Raw genomic sequence first — 18,015 nt, forward strand, 5'->3', positions numbered from 1 at the left:
CTCTTTGGCTTAGAAATGGAGATGAGCACCAACTCTCAGAGTCAGACACAACTAGACTTCATGTCAAGGGGAAAACCTTTACCTTTACCTTTATCTAACGCCTCCCAACATAGTATTCCCCCAGGCAGGAAGCAGCCAGGCTTTGAAGCTGCAAGGCAATTCAATGGTAATCAGGGTGATTAATTGCAACATCCACACTTGCCTCAAACAGACTTGCCTCCCACCCTGGACATTATTCCACATATATATAATCCCCACTAATTTCCAACAGACCTCATAACTTCTAAGGATGCCTGCCATAGATGTGGTGAAAACATCAGGAGAGAATGCTTCTAGAACATGGCCATACAGCCCTGAAAACTCGCAGCAGGCCAACTCAGTGGTTCCTAATGTTTTCAGGCAGAAGAATGTCTTTTCCTAGAGTTTGAACCCATTGCTTGTGTCTTGTCCCCTTCTCCTTGAAGGAATATCCTTCACTTTTAGAAGCTTCATTCTTCTGGCATGTGTTGTGATTTCTCTTTTATGTTCTCAGAAGTGTATTCTAGTTTGCAATAATAGTTTTAAAGGCATTGCAGTGCTCAGTGGGATGGGGTCTGTTGTTTTTTTTTTAACACATTAGTATGGCCAAGCATTGCTGTTGACACCTGAGAGGTTACTGTGAATATTGCTGCTGTTAGCAGTTGTCTTTTGTTGTCTTTTGTTTGTAAAACTACAGTTTGAATATTCATCTACAGTTGCCATGTCTTATTTTCAGCCCAATAAAGTATAGTGGGTTTCGTAGTTACATTTGCTGAAGTGATACTAGTGTAAACATTGCACCATGACTTGTTCAAAGCAAAATCTTCTAACTGTGGCTCTTGGAGATCACCAATTTGCCCTGCACATCAGCTCTTAAGAGATAAGGAATGGGATTAGGGAGAGCATGGCCCCTAGTAATATGCTTGTAGTCAAAATTTAAGAAAAATTGGGAGGAATTTGTGGTAGTATGGAATAACTTGTACAACATTGCCTTGGATATTATTCATGGAATCATAGAATGGGAAGAACTATCATGTCCAGCAAAGGGCAATGGCAAGGCAATGTTGTACAAGTTATTCCATACTATCACAAATTCCTCCCAATTTTTCTTACATTTTGACTTCAAGCATATTACTAGGGGCCATGCTCTCCCTAATTCCATCTTCTAAAAAAGATATTTAATCACGGCTCTCATGTCGCCTCTTGGCCTGATTTTCTCTAAGCTAAACATGCTCAAGGGGCCCCTGGTGGCGCAGTGTGTGAGCTGCTGAACTTGCGGACCAAAAGGTCCCAGGTTCAAATCCCGGGAGCAGAATGAAAGTGTAACTCTAGCTCTATCTATCTATCTATCTATCTATCTATCTATCTATCTAGGAGTCCCTGTGGCGCAGCGGGTTAAACTGCTGAGCTGCTGAACTTGCTGACTGAAAAGTTGGCGGTTCGAATCCGGGGGTGGAGTGAGCTCCTGCTGTTAGCCCCAGGTCCTGCCAACCTAGCAGTTCAAAAACATGCAAATATGAGTAGATCAATAGGTACTGCTCCGGCGGGAAAGTAACGGCGCTCCATGCCTGTGGCCACATGACCTTGGAGGTGTCTACGGACAACACTGGCTCTTCAGCTTAGAAATGGGGATGAGCACCAACCCTCAGAGTCGGCTATGACTGGACTTAACGTCAGGGGAAAACCTTTACCTTTACCTTTAAACATGCCGAAACATACCCACATGTTGCACAGAATCAACTTTGTGAGTAGTTAATCCACAACACATCTCATTCAGGGTCCCTTCTCCATGTGTAGTCAATGCAAATGTGTCCTAAAGCAAACATAATTTTGGGATATTATATTTGCTTTCTTTCCACGTTGCCTTGGCAAGTGTTTCCTATCTGACTTTTCCTCACTTATGTGCACAGCAGTGTCCTGGGGTCTCTCCAAATAGGAAACAACTTGGCCCTTGAAGACGTCTTGGTGAGCGGCACAATTCGAACCAGACGCATGCATCTGCGATGCAGACACATTACAAAGCCAAATCTGTGAACGGGGATTTCGGGGGCCCTGTCGTTTCTTTGGAAAGGCTCAGATGTTGTCAACGTGAGAGAAGAAGTTGGCATGCTCACAAGGCCACCCCCACACAGCGAGAGCTCCAGGAAACCAGACTTTTTAATTTCAAAATAAATATCAGAGCGGTTTGGAGCACACGGCGCACATCACACGGTCCTCTGAAAGTCATGACCAAAACTGGAGGAAGCAGGATGAGCGCTAAAGGGAGCCAAGGGATCCTCTGTGAGGAGTGATCTGTGCTCACCCACTCCCTTCCTTGGCTGACTCGCTCTGGCTCTCGGCTGGATCTCTCGCTCATTCGGCTCTCATGCCTCTGGACGGCGCATGCATGCGCTCCTGCCTTGCTCCCTCGTTGACGTTCTGCAAAGGAAACCCAGAAGAGCCAGCCTTGTTCCTATAACATTAGGTGAGTACAAGAGATTTGGGGGTTTGCTGGGTTTGTTGGTCTCTGGGAGGAAATCTAAGCAGATGTTGGCCCTGATAAGAAAAGAATCAGTAAATAGAATAATCTCTCTGACTTCTTTGACTCCGAGATGTTTATTTGCACCTGGTAAAAAGGAACATCTGCTCTTTATTTGCCTGGACTTTTTTTTAGTGAACTTAACTGGAGAGTGAGCCCAACGAAGCACTGGGTCGTTGTGCATTTTCCAGGCTACGTTCCAGAAGCATTCTCTCCTGACGTTTTGCCCACATCTATGGCAGGCATCCTCAGAGACTGTGAGGTCTGTTGGGAAACTAAGCAAGGGAGGTTTATATATCTGTGGAAGGTCCAGGGTGGGAGAATGAAGCAATTTGCAACTCAGGCTTTTGGAGAGGCTGGATGGCCATCTGTCGGGGGTGCTTTGAATGCAATTTCCTGCTTCTTGGCAGAAAGGGGTTGGACTGGATGGCCCATGAGGTCTTTTCCAACTCTACTATTCTATGATTCTATGATTCAGGCTGCAAGGCCATTCAATGCTAATCAAGGTAGCCAATTGCAACATTCACACTTGTTTGTTCTGATGGCTTGCTTATTATTATTATTATTATTATTATTATTATTATTATTATTATTATTATTATTATTATCAACACAACGACGTTGTATGGCACAGCAAACAAGATAGATATGCTGGATTTCGTTTCGCAAAACCACAAGTCGAACACTTCCCAAGTGTCTAGGACTGTGTGATGTATTTTCTGATGATGTGTGCAGATCCCAGTAGGGTGGCCTTTTGCAGTTGGCAGATGGTGATAAAAAAATTATTATTATTATTATTATTATTATTATTATTATTATTATTATTATTATTATTACTACTATTATTATTGCCTCAAACAGAAAAGAGTGCTTACTCCCACCCTGGACATCATTCCACAGATATATAAAACCCACAACAGACCTCACAACTTCTGAGGATGTGGGCAAAATGTCAGGAGAAAATGCTTCTGGAACATGGTCTCACAGCAACCCAGTAATAATATTTATGCCTCCCAATTTCTCTACCAAAGGAGACTCATAGGGACATAACAATATGTGGATTAAAACCTAGTGCATATAAAAATAGAAATATATTTAAACATAGAAATGTTAAAAATACATAGTTAAAAGTACCGTATATACTCGAGTATAAGCCGACCCGAATATAAGCCGAGGCACCTAATTTTACCACAAAAAACCTGGGAAAACATTGACTCCAGTATAAGCCGAGGGTGGTAAATTTCAGAAATAAAAATAGATACCAATAAAATTACATTAATTGAGACATCGGTAGGTAAAATGTTTTTGAATATTTGCATAAAGCTCAAATTTAAGATAAGACTGTTCAACTCTGATAAAATCATTATTCTCATCTTCTTCAACGTAAATGTGCTTATGTATCCTTTTAATAATAGTAGAGTAAAATAATACATGTAATAATAATAATAATAAATACAGGAAAATAATACAAGTAATAATAAATAGAGTAAAATAATAAATGCAATAATAATAATAATAATAATAATAATATCAGAGTGAAATAATAAATGTAGTAATAATAATAATAATAATAATAATAATAATAATAGAGTAAAATAAATCCAATACAGTAGAGTCTCACTTATCCAACATAAACGGGCCGGCAGAATGTTGGATAAGCGAATATGTTGGATAATAAGGAGGGATTAAGGAAAAGCCTATTAAACATCAAATTAGGTTATGATTTTACAAATTAAGCACCAAAACATCATGTTATACAACAAATTTGACAGAAAAAGTAGTTCAATACACAGTAATGCTATGTAGTAATTACTGTATTTACGAATTTAGCACAAAAATATCATGATATATTGAAAACATTGACTACAAAAATGTGTTGGATAATCCAGAATGTTGGATAAGCGAGGCTTGGATTAGTGAGACTCTACTATAATATCAGTGTGAAATAATAAATGTATTAATAATAATAATAATAATAATAATAATAATAATAATAGAGTAAAATAAATGCAATAGTAGCAACAATAATAGAGAAAAATAATACATGCAATAATACCAATAATAATATAGAAAAATAATAAATGTACCATATATTCTCCAGTATAAGCTGACCCAAATATAAGCCAACCAGGACCCTCACCCGAGTATAAGCCGAGGGGGTTTTTTTCAGTCTTAAAAAAAGCGCTGAAAAATTAGGCTTATACTCGAGTATATACAGTACTTTTTAAACAAATCTGTTAAATTACATAAAACACAGCACCATCCGGCTTGGTTTTAAAACCTCTGTTTTTAGACTGCCTTGACATAATTGGAGGAAGAAGGTAGAATGGAAATGCAAATAATAAAGAAAATAAACAAGCCTGTCCCACTCAACTCAACAGGACTTCCTCCAGAGTAAACTGGCATTTCTGTTAAACAGGGAAAATGTGGCCAGACGGCACTCTGGTGAGTGTGTGTTGGTGTGCTTTCAATCAATGTCATGGAAGAAGGGTTAAAACCGAAACATGATTCTGAATAATACCAGGTGAGAAGTCAATGAGAGCAAACAAACTTGACCGCGACAGGGACTTTTTCGCCTGTTATGTGACACGGGACTACGGCTTGCCAATGGGTTGTTTTAAGATATTGACTGCGCAGACTTCAAGATGTTTCTGGACTGCAGTGCCCAGCATTCCTCATTCTGGGAATATAGTCCTGCCACTATTCGAAAGCCACATGTTCTCATCTCTGCATTAAATAGTTGTAAATCATGTTGACTTCCTCACAAATTCACCTGTATCCTAGTAAAGGTAAAATTAAAGGTTTCCCCCCGATATTAAGTCTCTGTTGGTGCAGCGGATTAAACGGCTGAGCTGCCAAACTTGCTGACCGAAAGGTTGGCAGTTCGAATCCAGGGAGTGGGGTGAGCTCCTGCTGTTAGCCCCAGCTTCTGCCAACCTAGCAGTTCGAAAACATGCAAATGTGAGTAGATCAATAGGTACCACTCCATTGGGAAGGAAACAGCGCTCCATGCAGTCATGCCAGTGGCAACTAGGTTCGAACTGCCAACCTAGCACTTCGAAAATATGTAAATGTGAGTAGATCAATAGGTACTGCTCCGCTGGGAAGGAAACAGCGCTCCATGCAGTCATGCCAGTGGCAACTAGGTTCAAACTGCCAACCTAGCACTTCGAAAATATGTAAATGTGAGTAGATCAATAGGTACTGTTCCGTTGGGAAGGAAACAGCGCTCCATGCAGTGATGCCAGTGGCAACTAGGTTCGAACTGCCAACCTAGCAGTTTGAAAATATGTAAATGTGAGTAGATCAATAGGTACCGCTCCGGCGGGAATTTTAACGGCGTTCCATGCAGTCATGCCGGCTACATGACCTAGAAGGTGTCTACGGACAACGCCGGCTCTTCGACTTAGACTTAATGTAAGGGGAATGCATCTATACTCTAGAATTAGTGCAGTTTGAACCCTCAGCGGGCTAAACTTCTCAGCTGTGGAACTTGCTGATTGGAAGGTTGGCGGTTCGAATCTGCGGGACGAGGTGAGCTCCTGTGGTTAGCCCCAGCTTCTGCCAACCTAGCAGTTTGAAAACATGCAAATGTGAGTAGATCAATAGGTACTGCTCCGGTGGGAAAATAATGGCACTCCATGCAGTCATGCTGGCCACATGACCTAGAAGGTGTGTCTACGGACAACACCGGCTCTTCGGCTTATAATAATAATAATAATAATAATAATAATAATAATAATAATAGACACCAATCCTCAGAGTCGGACACAACTGGACTTAATGTCAGGGGAAAACCTTTACTTTTACTTAAGTCTAGTCGTGTTTGATTTTGAGGGTTGATGCTAATCTCCATTTCTAAACCAAAGAGCCGGCGTTGTCCATAGACACCTCCTAGGTCATGTGGCCACTGTATTGCTAGCATGTCTGCGTGGAGTGCCCTTTTACCTTCCCGCTGAGGTGGTACCTATTGATCTACTCGCATTGCATGTTTCCGAACTGCTAGGCTGGCAGAAGCTAGGGCTAACAGTGGGAGCTCACCCTGATGTGTGGCTTCGAACACAGCCCCTTGTATGTGTGTTTGTGATATGCCAAGTGTTTCAAATGGTCGTTCCACACTGTTTATATGAGAAAATTATTCTCCTCCTCCAGATGTTGCTGGACTACAACTCATGGCATCAAACCTGGACTAAGTGCAATTCAAATATACATACAATTAAAGTATATTGTGTGTATGTGTGTGAAGGTGCCTTGGGTTCTGAATTCTGTGCTATGCTCTCATCAGATTTTGCTGCATCAGATACATTGATTAATTGTGCATTAAGGCTGCGATCGGATGCTTTCCTATTAGCCAACGAGTCCCATCAAATTAGGAGGAAAAGCTTATTATGCAGAGAATAAATCAAGATTCGCTTTGACAGATTGGAGAGCTGAGCCAAAAGGGAACAAAATCAATTTCAACCAGGAGAAATGTAAAGTGCTACACCTATAGACAGAAAAATTGAAATGCACACATATAGGATGATTGGCGCCTGACTTGAAAACAGTCCATGTGAAAGGGATCTAGGAGTCGTAGTAGACCACAAGCTGAAGACGAGCCAACAGTGTGTCACGGCATCTTAAAAAGCCAATGCAATCACAGGCTGCATCAATAGGATTATAGGGCCTAGATCAGGCATGGGCAAATTTGGGCCCTCCGGGTGTTTTGGACTTCAAGTCCCACAATTCCTAACAGCCTCAGGCCCCTTCCTTTTCCCCCTTAGCCACTTAAGTGGTTTGAATCTGTGGGACGAGGTGAGCTCCTGTTGTTAGCCCCAGCTTCTGCCAACCTAGCAGTTCAAAAACATGTAAATGTGAGTAGATCAATAGGTACCACTTCAGCGGGAAGGCGCTCTATGCAGTCATGCTGGCCACATGACCTTGGAGGTGTCTATGGACAACGCCGGCTCTTTGGCTTAGAAATGGAGATGAGCACCAACCCCCAGATTCGGACAGGACTAGACTTAATGTCAGGGGAAAAACTTTATCTTTGACGTAGATGCAACACCAGAAAACAAGCTGGTCCCATCTTCTACTTGTGATTGCTTCAGGTATTTAAATATATTTCCGTGTCACACCTCACTCTTTTCTCTGAATGAAACTGGGAGGTAAATAAATCAGAGGCTTTTGAGTAAAATGATTCTGGGAGATATTTGCAAAATAAGGGTTGACGGGGGCACGTTTCGCAACAGAAACATGAAGTCATCCAATGAAACTGATTGGTAGCAGCTTGCAAAGAAAGTATGTTTTTGTACACGGCTTAAATAGCCAACACTACGCTTGTACAGTGTAAATCTACACGGATGTAATTACAAGTGGTTTCTGTCCACCATTCTCCTGATGATATATCTGACCATGGGTCTTTTTTTATGGTCCCCTTGTGCAAAGAGGAATGCGCAGCGGATGTTTCTGCCGTCCCAGTAAATCTCGTTGAAAGCAGAAGCAAATGGTTGGTTACTTACTTACTTACACGCCATCCAAGAATGCACAACTGTATGGCTGCAATCCCCTTGGTTAAAATCCCAAATAGAGTAGACCCATTCAATGAGCTGCTGAATGGCGAAGCAACACAGAGATAAATGAGTTGATTTGGTGGCTCTGTCCAAGTTGGGACTAATGCTTATACTCATGGAACGCAGCTGACACAACCTATCGGCTGTTAGGAATTGTGGGAGTTGAAGTCCAAAACACCTGGAGGGCCCAAGTTTGCCCATGCCTGATCGAGAACCTACCTATAGAGCAAAGTTGGTAGCACAAGCTTTCATAGACTCAATCCAGCTCTACATTGTAGATGAGATGCAAGTTGATAGCACTCTGCACCAAACTTTGCCCATCCCCAGATGTGTTGGACTTCAGCATCTAGAATTCATGGCTGTTGTAAGACCTTTGGATAGTTGAGATCCAAGAAAATGTAACACCCCTAAGCAGTGTGAACACTGGAAACCAACACGGAGGCCAATAAACAATCTAATATCTTTATTAAAGCAATAAAAGTTCTAAACAAAAATAAGCAGAGTATATAGTCAAGCAGTTGACCTTTTAGAAAAGATCAAAATTAGTCCAATAAAATGAAGTAATGTGTCCAGTATTAGAGTCTAAAGTCTATAATCCAAATAACCGAAACACACTCAAACTCTTTGGAAGTTTGAGTGGGGAAAGAACAAGGTTTCACAGGAAGGTTCTTGAAGTAAAGTCCAGAACAAGGATTCAGGGCTAGGCAAGGTATTTCGTGGTGGATCTGAAAACGCAGTCCAAACTTGGCAAGGAGTGGGACGCAACTCCCAGACTACTCGTGAGTAAAACACGCCGTTGGGCCGCTTGGAAGCTCAGGAACAAGAGACGATGTTCTTTAGTCAATAGTCACGTTGACACCGCAACAGGGAAAGCTCAGAACTTTTATTGAAGTTCAAGAGCTCCCCCCAAGCAGGTGTTTGACTCCCCAAATCTTCCCAGAGAACGGAGCTGTTTCCAAATCGCACCAGATGCCTGCCTCCCTGAAACTTCCCAAGAGAACCGATTTAGCCACAATTGCCTCTCTCTGCTAATCTCACACTTCTCCTTAAACTCTGTCTTTGGGAGCGATCTATTTTGAGAAAAGCCCTTCTATCAAACACCAAACTTTCTGGAGAACCAGGCTCCATTTCAAGGGCATCCCTAATTGGCTCTGGCACGGAAATGTCAACAGGAGACATCTGGAAAGGGACGGAATCTTGCTGAGATGGAAGAAAGCCCAAGTCCTCTTCAGTTTGATCTATGATGGCTGCGGGATCATGGGCCAAAGGTGCCTGAGACATCACAGAAAACTTGCAGGACCCAAGTTTGAGGACATCTGCCTTACCCACCTCTTAGAAGGTGTGGTTGTACGTTTCATTTGGGAAGCATAACCAACCATGGGAAAGAAGGGAGATAACTCCCAGGGCTGATCCAAGGTAATTTTCAAGTGTAGGCGAACAGAATTTTGGCACACACCCCCCCAAACCAATCACTGAAAAATAAAAGTGTTGGATAAGCGAAAATGTTGGATAATAAGGAGGGATTAAGGAAAAACCTAAATAAAGAACAACACTCTGAAAACAGGGGGAATTCCAGACAGGAAACAATCAGGGCCAGCTAACACCTCCCAACCAAGGATGACCCCAGGGAGGAAGCAGCCAGGCTTTGAATCTGCAAGGCCATTAAATGCTAATCAAGCTGGCCAACTGCAACGTTCACACTAGTCTCAAACAGACAAGAGCTCTTTCTCCTACCCTGGACTTTCCACAGATATATAAACCCCTTACCTAGCTTCCAACAGACCTAAGAACCTCTGAGGATGCCTGCCATAGATGTGGGCCTGGCCCCGGAGGCGGGCCTGGCCCTGGGCCTGGAGGCGGCCACAGGTCCTGAAGGCGAGCTGGCCCAGACCGAAGCCAAGAGCGCCTCAACTGCACCTCCTACAGAATGGAACCACAGACAAGTGCCTGGTTCGCCTCACGGTTGAACCACCTCTGTATACTCCAGCAATACTTGGAGAGGTTCCCACTCGGGTGTATCAATTGAGCCATATTGATTTTAGGAGTTTCAGCTGGAAAAGTGGCCTCAGAGCTGACCAGAGGTGAAGCGGGATATTTAATACATGGTTATTGATCCGTTTGATGTTTGCTGGTTCCACCTCTCACAAGGTGTGGGAAGGAAAGGATGAGGATGGGTTTGAGGTCATAGATGCTAATGGTAGTAGTTTTCCCAGCCTGGGTGAGGACAATGGTCCATACTTACTGGTGAAACAATGGATAGCAATGAGTGTGTTGTCGAAGGCTTTCATGGCCGGGATCGCAGGGTTGTTGTATGTTTTCCGGGTATGGCCATGTTCCAGAAGTATTCTCTCCTGACGTTTCGCCCACATCTATGGCAGGCATCCTCAGAGGTTGTGAGGCATGGAGAAACTAAGCAAGGAAGGTTTATATATCTGTGGAAGGTCCAGGGTGGGGGGGAAGAACTCTTGTTCATTTAACAAATTGTTTAACATTTTAACTATGTCAATTTTAACTATGACTTGTTTAAATTGTTTTTAAATTGTGTTATCTGATGTCTAAATTGTTATTTTATGATTTTATGTGATTATATTGGGCTTGTTCCCCTTGTGAGCCACCTTGAGTCTTCTGCTGGGGAGATGGAGGCGGCATACAAAAATAATTTTATTATTATTATTATTATTATTATTATTATTATTATTATTATTATTTTATTATGACACAGCAAACAAGATAGACATGCTGGATTTCATATCACAAAATCACAAGTCGAACACTTCCCAAGTGTCTAGGACTGTGTGATGTATTTTCGGATGATGCACGCAGATCCCAGTAGGGTGGCCTTTTGCAGTTGGCAGATCATTATTGTTGTTGTTGTTGTTGTTGTTGTTGTTGTCTGTTGTCTGTTGGAGGCCAGTGTGAATGTTGTAATTAATCACCTTTGTTAGCCTTAAATTGCCTTCCCAGCCTTGCATCCTGGCTGGAGGAATCCTTTGTTGGCATTAAATGGCCTTCCCAGCCTCACATCCTGGCCTGGGGGAATCCTTTGTTCAGAGTCGTTAGCTGCCCCTGATTGATTCCTGTCTGGAATTCTTCTGTTTACAGAGTGCTGCTCCTTATTTACTGTTCTGATTTTGGAGTTTTTTAAAATACTGGTAGCCAGATTGTGTTCATTTTCATGGTTTCCTCCTTTCTGATGAAGTTGTCCACATGCTTGTGGATTTCAATGGCTTCTCTGTGTAGTCTGACATGATAGTTGTTGGAGTGATCGAGCATTTCTGTGTTCTCAAATAATATATTGTGTCCAGGTTGGTTCATCAAGTGCTCCGCTATGGCTGATTTCTCTGGTTGAGTCTTTCACGTTTTTTGACTCGTGTTTGGACAATGCTGCATTTGGTGGTCCCTAGAAGTCAAAGAACGAAATTTCAGGAGAGAATACTTCTCGAACATGGTCATACAGCCCGGAAAACATACAACAACCCTCTGATAGCAATGAGTGTTCGCCATCCTGAATGGGTTCCCAGTGAGAGGCACCTTCTGTGACTTCTCATTTGCTCCATGGTTAGGTGTGCATTGTTCCTTGTAGTCTAAGGTGTGGTGAAGCAACATTCCAATGAAATTCATGAAAAGTTGCTTTGAAGACAATGTTCTGATGGTATATCCACAGATAATAACTCAAATATAATTCATATTGTTGTGGGTTCTGATTTCTCGATAACAGTCTTGTCTCTGTGTTGTCGAAGGCTTTCATGGCCAGAATCACTGGGTTGCTGTGAGTTTTCCGGGCTGTATAGCCATGTTTCAGCCCAAAAAACTCACAACAACCCAGTCTTATCCCTGGTAACAATGTCCAACACACATTTTGGTACCTCAAAGATTAGCCCTGTTTCTGGGTATATTTGACCTGCTGATTCCAAAAATGGCACCTGTTTCCTCCTGTCAGCTCTAGTTTTTCAGATACAGAACTTATCCCATCTACCAGTCTTCATCTGCTCACCCATAGAAAACTATGATGGTCCTATAGAATCATAGAATAATAGAGTTGGAGGAGACCATATGCGTCACCTAGTCCAACGGGCTGTGGCGCAGTTGGCTAGTAACCAGCTGCAATAAATCACTACTGACCGAAAGGTCATGAGTTCAAAGCCCGGGTCTGGTTAAGCCCCTGACCATTAAATAGCCCGGCTTGCTGTTGAGCTATGCAGCCCCGAAAGACAGTTGCATCTGTCAAGTAGGGAGATTTAGGTACGCTTTATGCGGGAGGCTAATTTAACTAATTTACAACACCATAAAAAACTGCCAGCAAAACACAAGGAAAGGAATGAGGAAGTACAGCCACTAGTGGACAGTGAAGCAACAGCTCCCCCTGTGGCCGGAATCGTGAAGCTGGAAAAATGTTAAATGTCTCTGTGTCTGTCTATACTGTATGTTGTTTGTCTGTTGGCATTTAATGTTTGCCATATATGTGTTCATTGTAATCCGCCCTGAGTCCCCTTCGAGATGAGAAGGGCGGAATATAAATACTGTAAATAAATAAATAAACCTCCTGCCATGCAGGAAAAGCACAATCAAAGTATCCTTGACAGAATGGACATCCAGCATTTGTTAAAAAGTTTCCAAGGAAAAAGCTTCCACCACACTCCGAGGCAGAGAGTTCCACTGTTGAACAGCTCGCATGGTTAGGAAGTTCTTCTTAAGGTTCAGGTAGAATCTCCTTTCCTGAATTAATTGCTCCTAGTTCTAGTTTCAAACAAGCCTGCTCCCTCTTCCTTATGAAACCCTTTCACATATTTATACATGGCTATCAGGTCTCCTCTCCTTTTCTTCTGCAACATACTCAGTTCTTTAAGATGCTCCTCAGAGGGCATGGTCTCCAGACCTTTGATCATTTTAGTCTGGACACCTTCCAGCTTGCTAATATCTCCGGAATATCCTTTCATCTTGAAACCTCAAGATGACCAACTAACCCTGTTTCCCCATCTCCAGCATTAAAATGGAATTCGAGGAAGGTTAGGAGTCAGTCAGTGCAGACAGACACTATGAGACCAGAGAAAGTCATTGATAGAGCTGTCTCCAGAACTTATCTCTTATCTCTAGACTTTATGAGAAGCAATTGGGAGAACCTTCCCCCCTTCTTCCTGTCCCATTTCGTCTGGCCCTCGTCCTTTGAGGCTCGTTGCTGGTCATCCCTGTGGGTCCTTTGAAACTATCTCTGGATGCATTTATGGCAGGGAGAGACTCTAAAGGTAAATACACTTCCTGACGGATTGTGACTGAGTCAAGCAATAAAGGCAAAGGCCATTCTGCAAGCAGCAGAACTTGAGAAAGTTTCTGCACTACAACTCCCAGCTGCCTCCAGTCAGATGGTTCATTTACACTGTATATTCAGTGTAATATATTGCTATGGCTCAATGATGTAATCCTGGGATTTGTAGTTTGGCGAGGCGTCAGCACTTTCAAGCAGAGAGGACTAGAGACCTTGTAAAACTACAAGCCCCAGAATTCTGAATCCCTCCAGCTAGTGAGATCTAGTTCAGGCATGGGCAAACTTGGGCCCTCCAGATGTTTTGGACTTCAACTCCCACAATTCCTAACAGCCGGTAGGCTGTTAGGAATTGTGGAAGTCCAAAACACCTGGAGGGCTCAAGTTTGCCCATGTTTGATCTAGTGCCTCACCAAACTACAAACTACAGGATCTTCTGGCACATAGCAAAGCCAGTTAAAAAGGATTTATAGTTCTATGACTGTATATAATCCCAAAATGCTCTGAGTCCATATTTTAAAAGAGCTATCCAAGGAGGTGGAACACGTGTCTTAAATGACTTCAGTATCTTTAAAGTTTGTACTGAAACCCAGAGTGAATTCTTCACCCAGCTGATATGGGAGCCACTAAAAGCTTGGCACGCCAGTGATGGACTAGTTTGATCTCTAATTGGGATGTCTTTTCTCTTTCTCTCCAGAGCCATGAAATTCCACTTCTACTTCTTCTTCGCAGTGCTGAACGGGGGCATCTCAACCTATCGGCCCATGGAAGTATCGCCTTGTGAAATGGTAGGAGCATTGTCGGACTAATTCATCTATCAATCGATCAATTGACTGATCCACCAATCTAGCATACTTGCTTGCTTGCTAGTTCTAGCTCTACTCTAGCTATTGTTGGCCTCATTTTAGGAGGCAACCCCTGGCAGTGAGACCAGGGAGAAGCCTGTTGGTAGAAACCCAGGCAAGTGATCAGCCTGAGCTCCCATTTTGAGTGAGTCCCTGCTGTGGTGAGCATACAGATCAGGCCCAATTGAAATCAGCCAGAAAGCAAGGAGAGAAGGTGATTTTCAGCCAAGGAAGATTTTACTATCTGCAGATAAGATGCTAGCTAATGATTCATTCACAAAGTAGATAGCATACAGAATACAGTTTCACAGCCCTTTTTATACACAAGATGGCATAGGCTTCAGCCAAGCCTCTAATTCTGACCCATCACAGAGAGGGGCTTGGCTCACTGGCTGGCATGGGCTGGGACAAGGGATGATTAAGCATTGATAAATGAGGTTCCTTTTATTGAACAGGAAAAATAACAAAGTGACTGAGGGTGTCTCTGGCCCTACCCAGGAAGGCTATTGTTCTATGGGATGGACATAATCTGGCCCATTGAGGGGTGCTGATCTGGCGGTCCCAGATCCCAGAGAAACAAAACACCATATTCTGACATAATCATGCAAAATGACAGAGGTTGGGGTTTGGCTGTAGACATTCAGATTCCTTCCGATGCGAGTGGTCCCGTTCATCAAAGGCGCAGGGTGGTGAATAGCTCTTTCCCCAAGGGGCAAGGGAGATGATTTCCCCCGCCTAAATAGAAGTATTGTGTTGCAATGTCCAGGTAAAGTCCAAAAACATCAGGTGAAACTGGGAACTTGATGAGGAAGTTCCCAGCTTAGTTTCTTTCTCCCAGGCTATACAAGTGTGTGGGATGCAAGACATCTTTGGGTTCAGGAACACGGTTTCCCCCAAAGGGAAGGAATGGGGATCTCAGGAGCATAAAACATTAGGTTAACACAACATATAGGCAAAATAGGAACACATAGGACAAAACATGGAGTGTTTGGGGCAAATTATATACATGAGAGACATAATTTTCCAAAATAGCTTTAAGAAGCCAGGCTCCCTGGTAAATCATCGGAAAAGCACCATCGTGATTCATCAACCCATGTAGTTTAGTTCTTAAATGTTTTGTCTGCTTTCACCCCAGTTTGGTGTTATCTCCTTTAGGTTTGAGGATATCCTATGCATCAGCTAGGCTTCTTTCTCATCTGTTGTTCAGCAATGAGTCACTACACAAACACACACTTGCGGGCATTGTATGAACCTGAGGAAAACCACTACTTTTATTTGGACTACAACTCCCAGCATCTGGCCATAATGGATGTTCATAGCATTCTGGGACTTAGAGTCCCTCTTCCTGACCTTCCCCTCAAGCTTTAGCTCTATTACTAAATTTGGAGTTAACTAGAAATTGATGTTAATCTTGAAGAAAAAAGTGTGTTCAATTCAAAAACATACCACTGAACTCAGATACCTTTAATTTTAAGACTCTTTGGCAGAGAAAACTCAAGACTTTGCAAAACTACAAGTCCCAGAAGTCCATAGCATGGAGCCAAAGTGGTGTCAAACTGCATTAATTTCACAGTCTAGATGCACCCTAAGACAACTTTAGGGATGGAGCAAATATTCTCTGTTGCTGATTCATGACCCAAAAACAGGTTTCTGAACACCCCTCCCCCCCCCCAAAAAAAAAACCCAATAAGGAGGAATAGCACAGTGGTAAGAATATTGTGTAGTTTTCAACCAGCATTGGTATATCCTATTTCCCCCACATAAATAATTCCATGCAGAAATGCACATGTATCATTTGTATAATAATCACCAAAAATGTTGTTTTGTGATAGTCACTTTGTATCTGTATGTGTGTTTGTGGAGTTTTTTAAAGTGTGTAATATATTGCTTTGCACAGAAAATAGCAACTGGATTACCCCCCAAAAACCATTCAGGCTTTGTGTGGCTATTAGGCTTGTGCAAAGATTCAGAGTGGTTGGTTCTCTTCAGCCAATCCAGCTGGTTTGGCTTGTCCAAATGGCCGCAAAAGTAAGGACTCAGCCGTCACATTTTTTCTCCTCTTCTATTTGGCACCATGCGGCATGGCTGCCGCGTGCTGCTTGCACAGGATTTCCCTGTGAGACCTGCCTGTTGGGCCAATCGGAATAGATGAATGCTGTGATGTCTCAGGCACCTTTGGCCCCTGATTAGCCATTGCTAATCAAACTGAAGAGAATTTGGGTTTTTTCCCACCTCAGCAAGATTCAATTCCTTTCCAGATGTCTCCTGTTGACATTGCTGAACCAGAGCCAATTAGAAATGCCCTTGAGATGTTGCCGGCTCCTCCCGGATCTCCTGAGAGTTTAGAGTTTGATAGAAGGGTTACTTTCCAAACAGATCGCTCTCGAAGACAAAGTTTAAGAAGAAGTGTGAGATTAGCAGAGCGAGGAGATTGTGGCTAAGCCAGCTCTCCTGGGAAGAATTGGGGAGGCAGGCATCTGGCACCTCATTGTTAGCAACTCATTTCTCTTGGGAAGATTTGGGGAGTCACGCACCTGCTTTGGGGGAGCTCTTGGACTTCAATAAAAGTTCTGCACAGAGAATCTCTGTTGCGGTGTCAACTGAACTTCTGATTGAAGAATACATCGTCTCTTGATCCTGAGTTTCCAAACGGCCTGCTGGCGCGCTTACTCTCGAGTAGACCAGGCGTTGTGTCTCGTCCCTTGTCAAGTTTGGACTGCGTTTCAGATCCATCACGAACAGCCTTAGCCTTGCCTTGAAACCTTGTTTTGGACTATTACTTCAAGTACTTTTCTGAGGAACTTTGCTCCTTTCCCCACTCAAACTTCCAATAAGTTTGAGTGTGTTTCGGTTATTGGATTTTGGACTTTGGACTCTAATATTGGACATAAGACTTTCATTCTTTGGACTAATTTTGATCTTTTCTAAAAGGTCAACTACTTGACTATCTTTTCTGCTTATTTTTGTTTGAAACTTTTATTGCTTTAATAAAGATATTGGATTGTTTATTGACCTCCGTGTTGGTTCCCAGTGTTCGTGCTGCCTAGGAGTGTTACAAACGCTGTGAAGTGTCTTATACAAGCTGTATCTAAGGAAGGGTCCCAGGAAGGATGCTTCCTTAACTCCGTTCTTCAAACCCAGACTCCCTTGAAAGGAAGATAGGAACAGGTCCCAGGAGGGATGCTTCCTTAACCCCATTCTTCAAATCCAGACTCCCTTGAAAGAAAGAAAGGAAAGGATCCCAGGAACGAAAAGGGGAGCCTCATAAGTTCCCAATTTTTGCCAGTGGGCCAGATCTTTCCAGATTTTCAGCTGTGGACTGAAAACAGCTATCCGGCAACCTGCCCGTTTTCATGTGCAAATGCGCAAAAACCAATCCTTAGGTCTCCTGGAATTCAATCAGCAGAAACGGATTGAGGTTCAGCCGAAATGCCCAAGCCTAGTGGATATATGAAACTGCAGATAACCCTGAACCCTGTGGATATGAAGGACCTCTGACCTAAAAGTACCATAGAATTGCACTGAAGGACCTAGAAAATGCCTAGGAGAGAAGATATTTTGTCAAACACAGAAAAATGAAGAAGTGGATACTGGTTCTGCAGATATGCGTGTCATGTTATACATCCATAAAATATGGTTGTACCTGCATCTCTCTCTAACCTCTTTGGCTCCAATCCATCATTATACAAACTTATGTGTGTATAAATGTGTCTCTATGCCACCAAAATATTGTATCAGTGTACAGTGACACCATTAATTTAATAGGGCTTTTGAAAGGCAAGGAGCGACACAAGAGCATTTAATGGGATTTCAAGACCTGCT

General features: G+C 42.7%; 1 protein-coding gene across 1 annotated transcript in view; it reads left to right on the top strand.

Moving 5' to 3' along the window:
- Positions 1-2,023: 2,023 nt before the first annotated feature.
- Positions 2,024-18,015, top strand: part of lrrc32 (leucine rich repeat containing 32) — a 40,364-nt gene continuing 24,372 nt past the window's right edge. Inside the window, exons 1-2 of the mRNA XM_062974460.1 lie at positions 2,024-2,482; positions 14,046-14,136. Of these exons, the coding sequence (XP_062830530.1) occupies positions 14,050-14,136 (87 nt within the window). The 5' untranslated portion in view covers positions 2,024-2,482; positions 14,046-14,049. The remainder of the gene's footprint in view (positions 2,483-14,045; positions 14,137-18,015) is intronic.

The sequence above is a fragment of the Anolis carolinensis genome, chromosome 3, assembly GCF_035594765.1.
Source record: "Anolis carolinensis isolate JA03-04 chromosome 3, rAnoCar3.1.pri, whole genome shotgun sequence".
In the NCBI taxonomy this organism is placed as follows: Eukaryota; Metazoa; Chordata; class Lepidosauria; order Squamata; family Dactyloidae; genus Anolis; species Anolis carolinensis.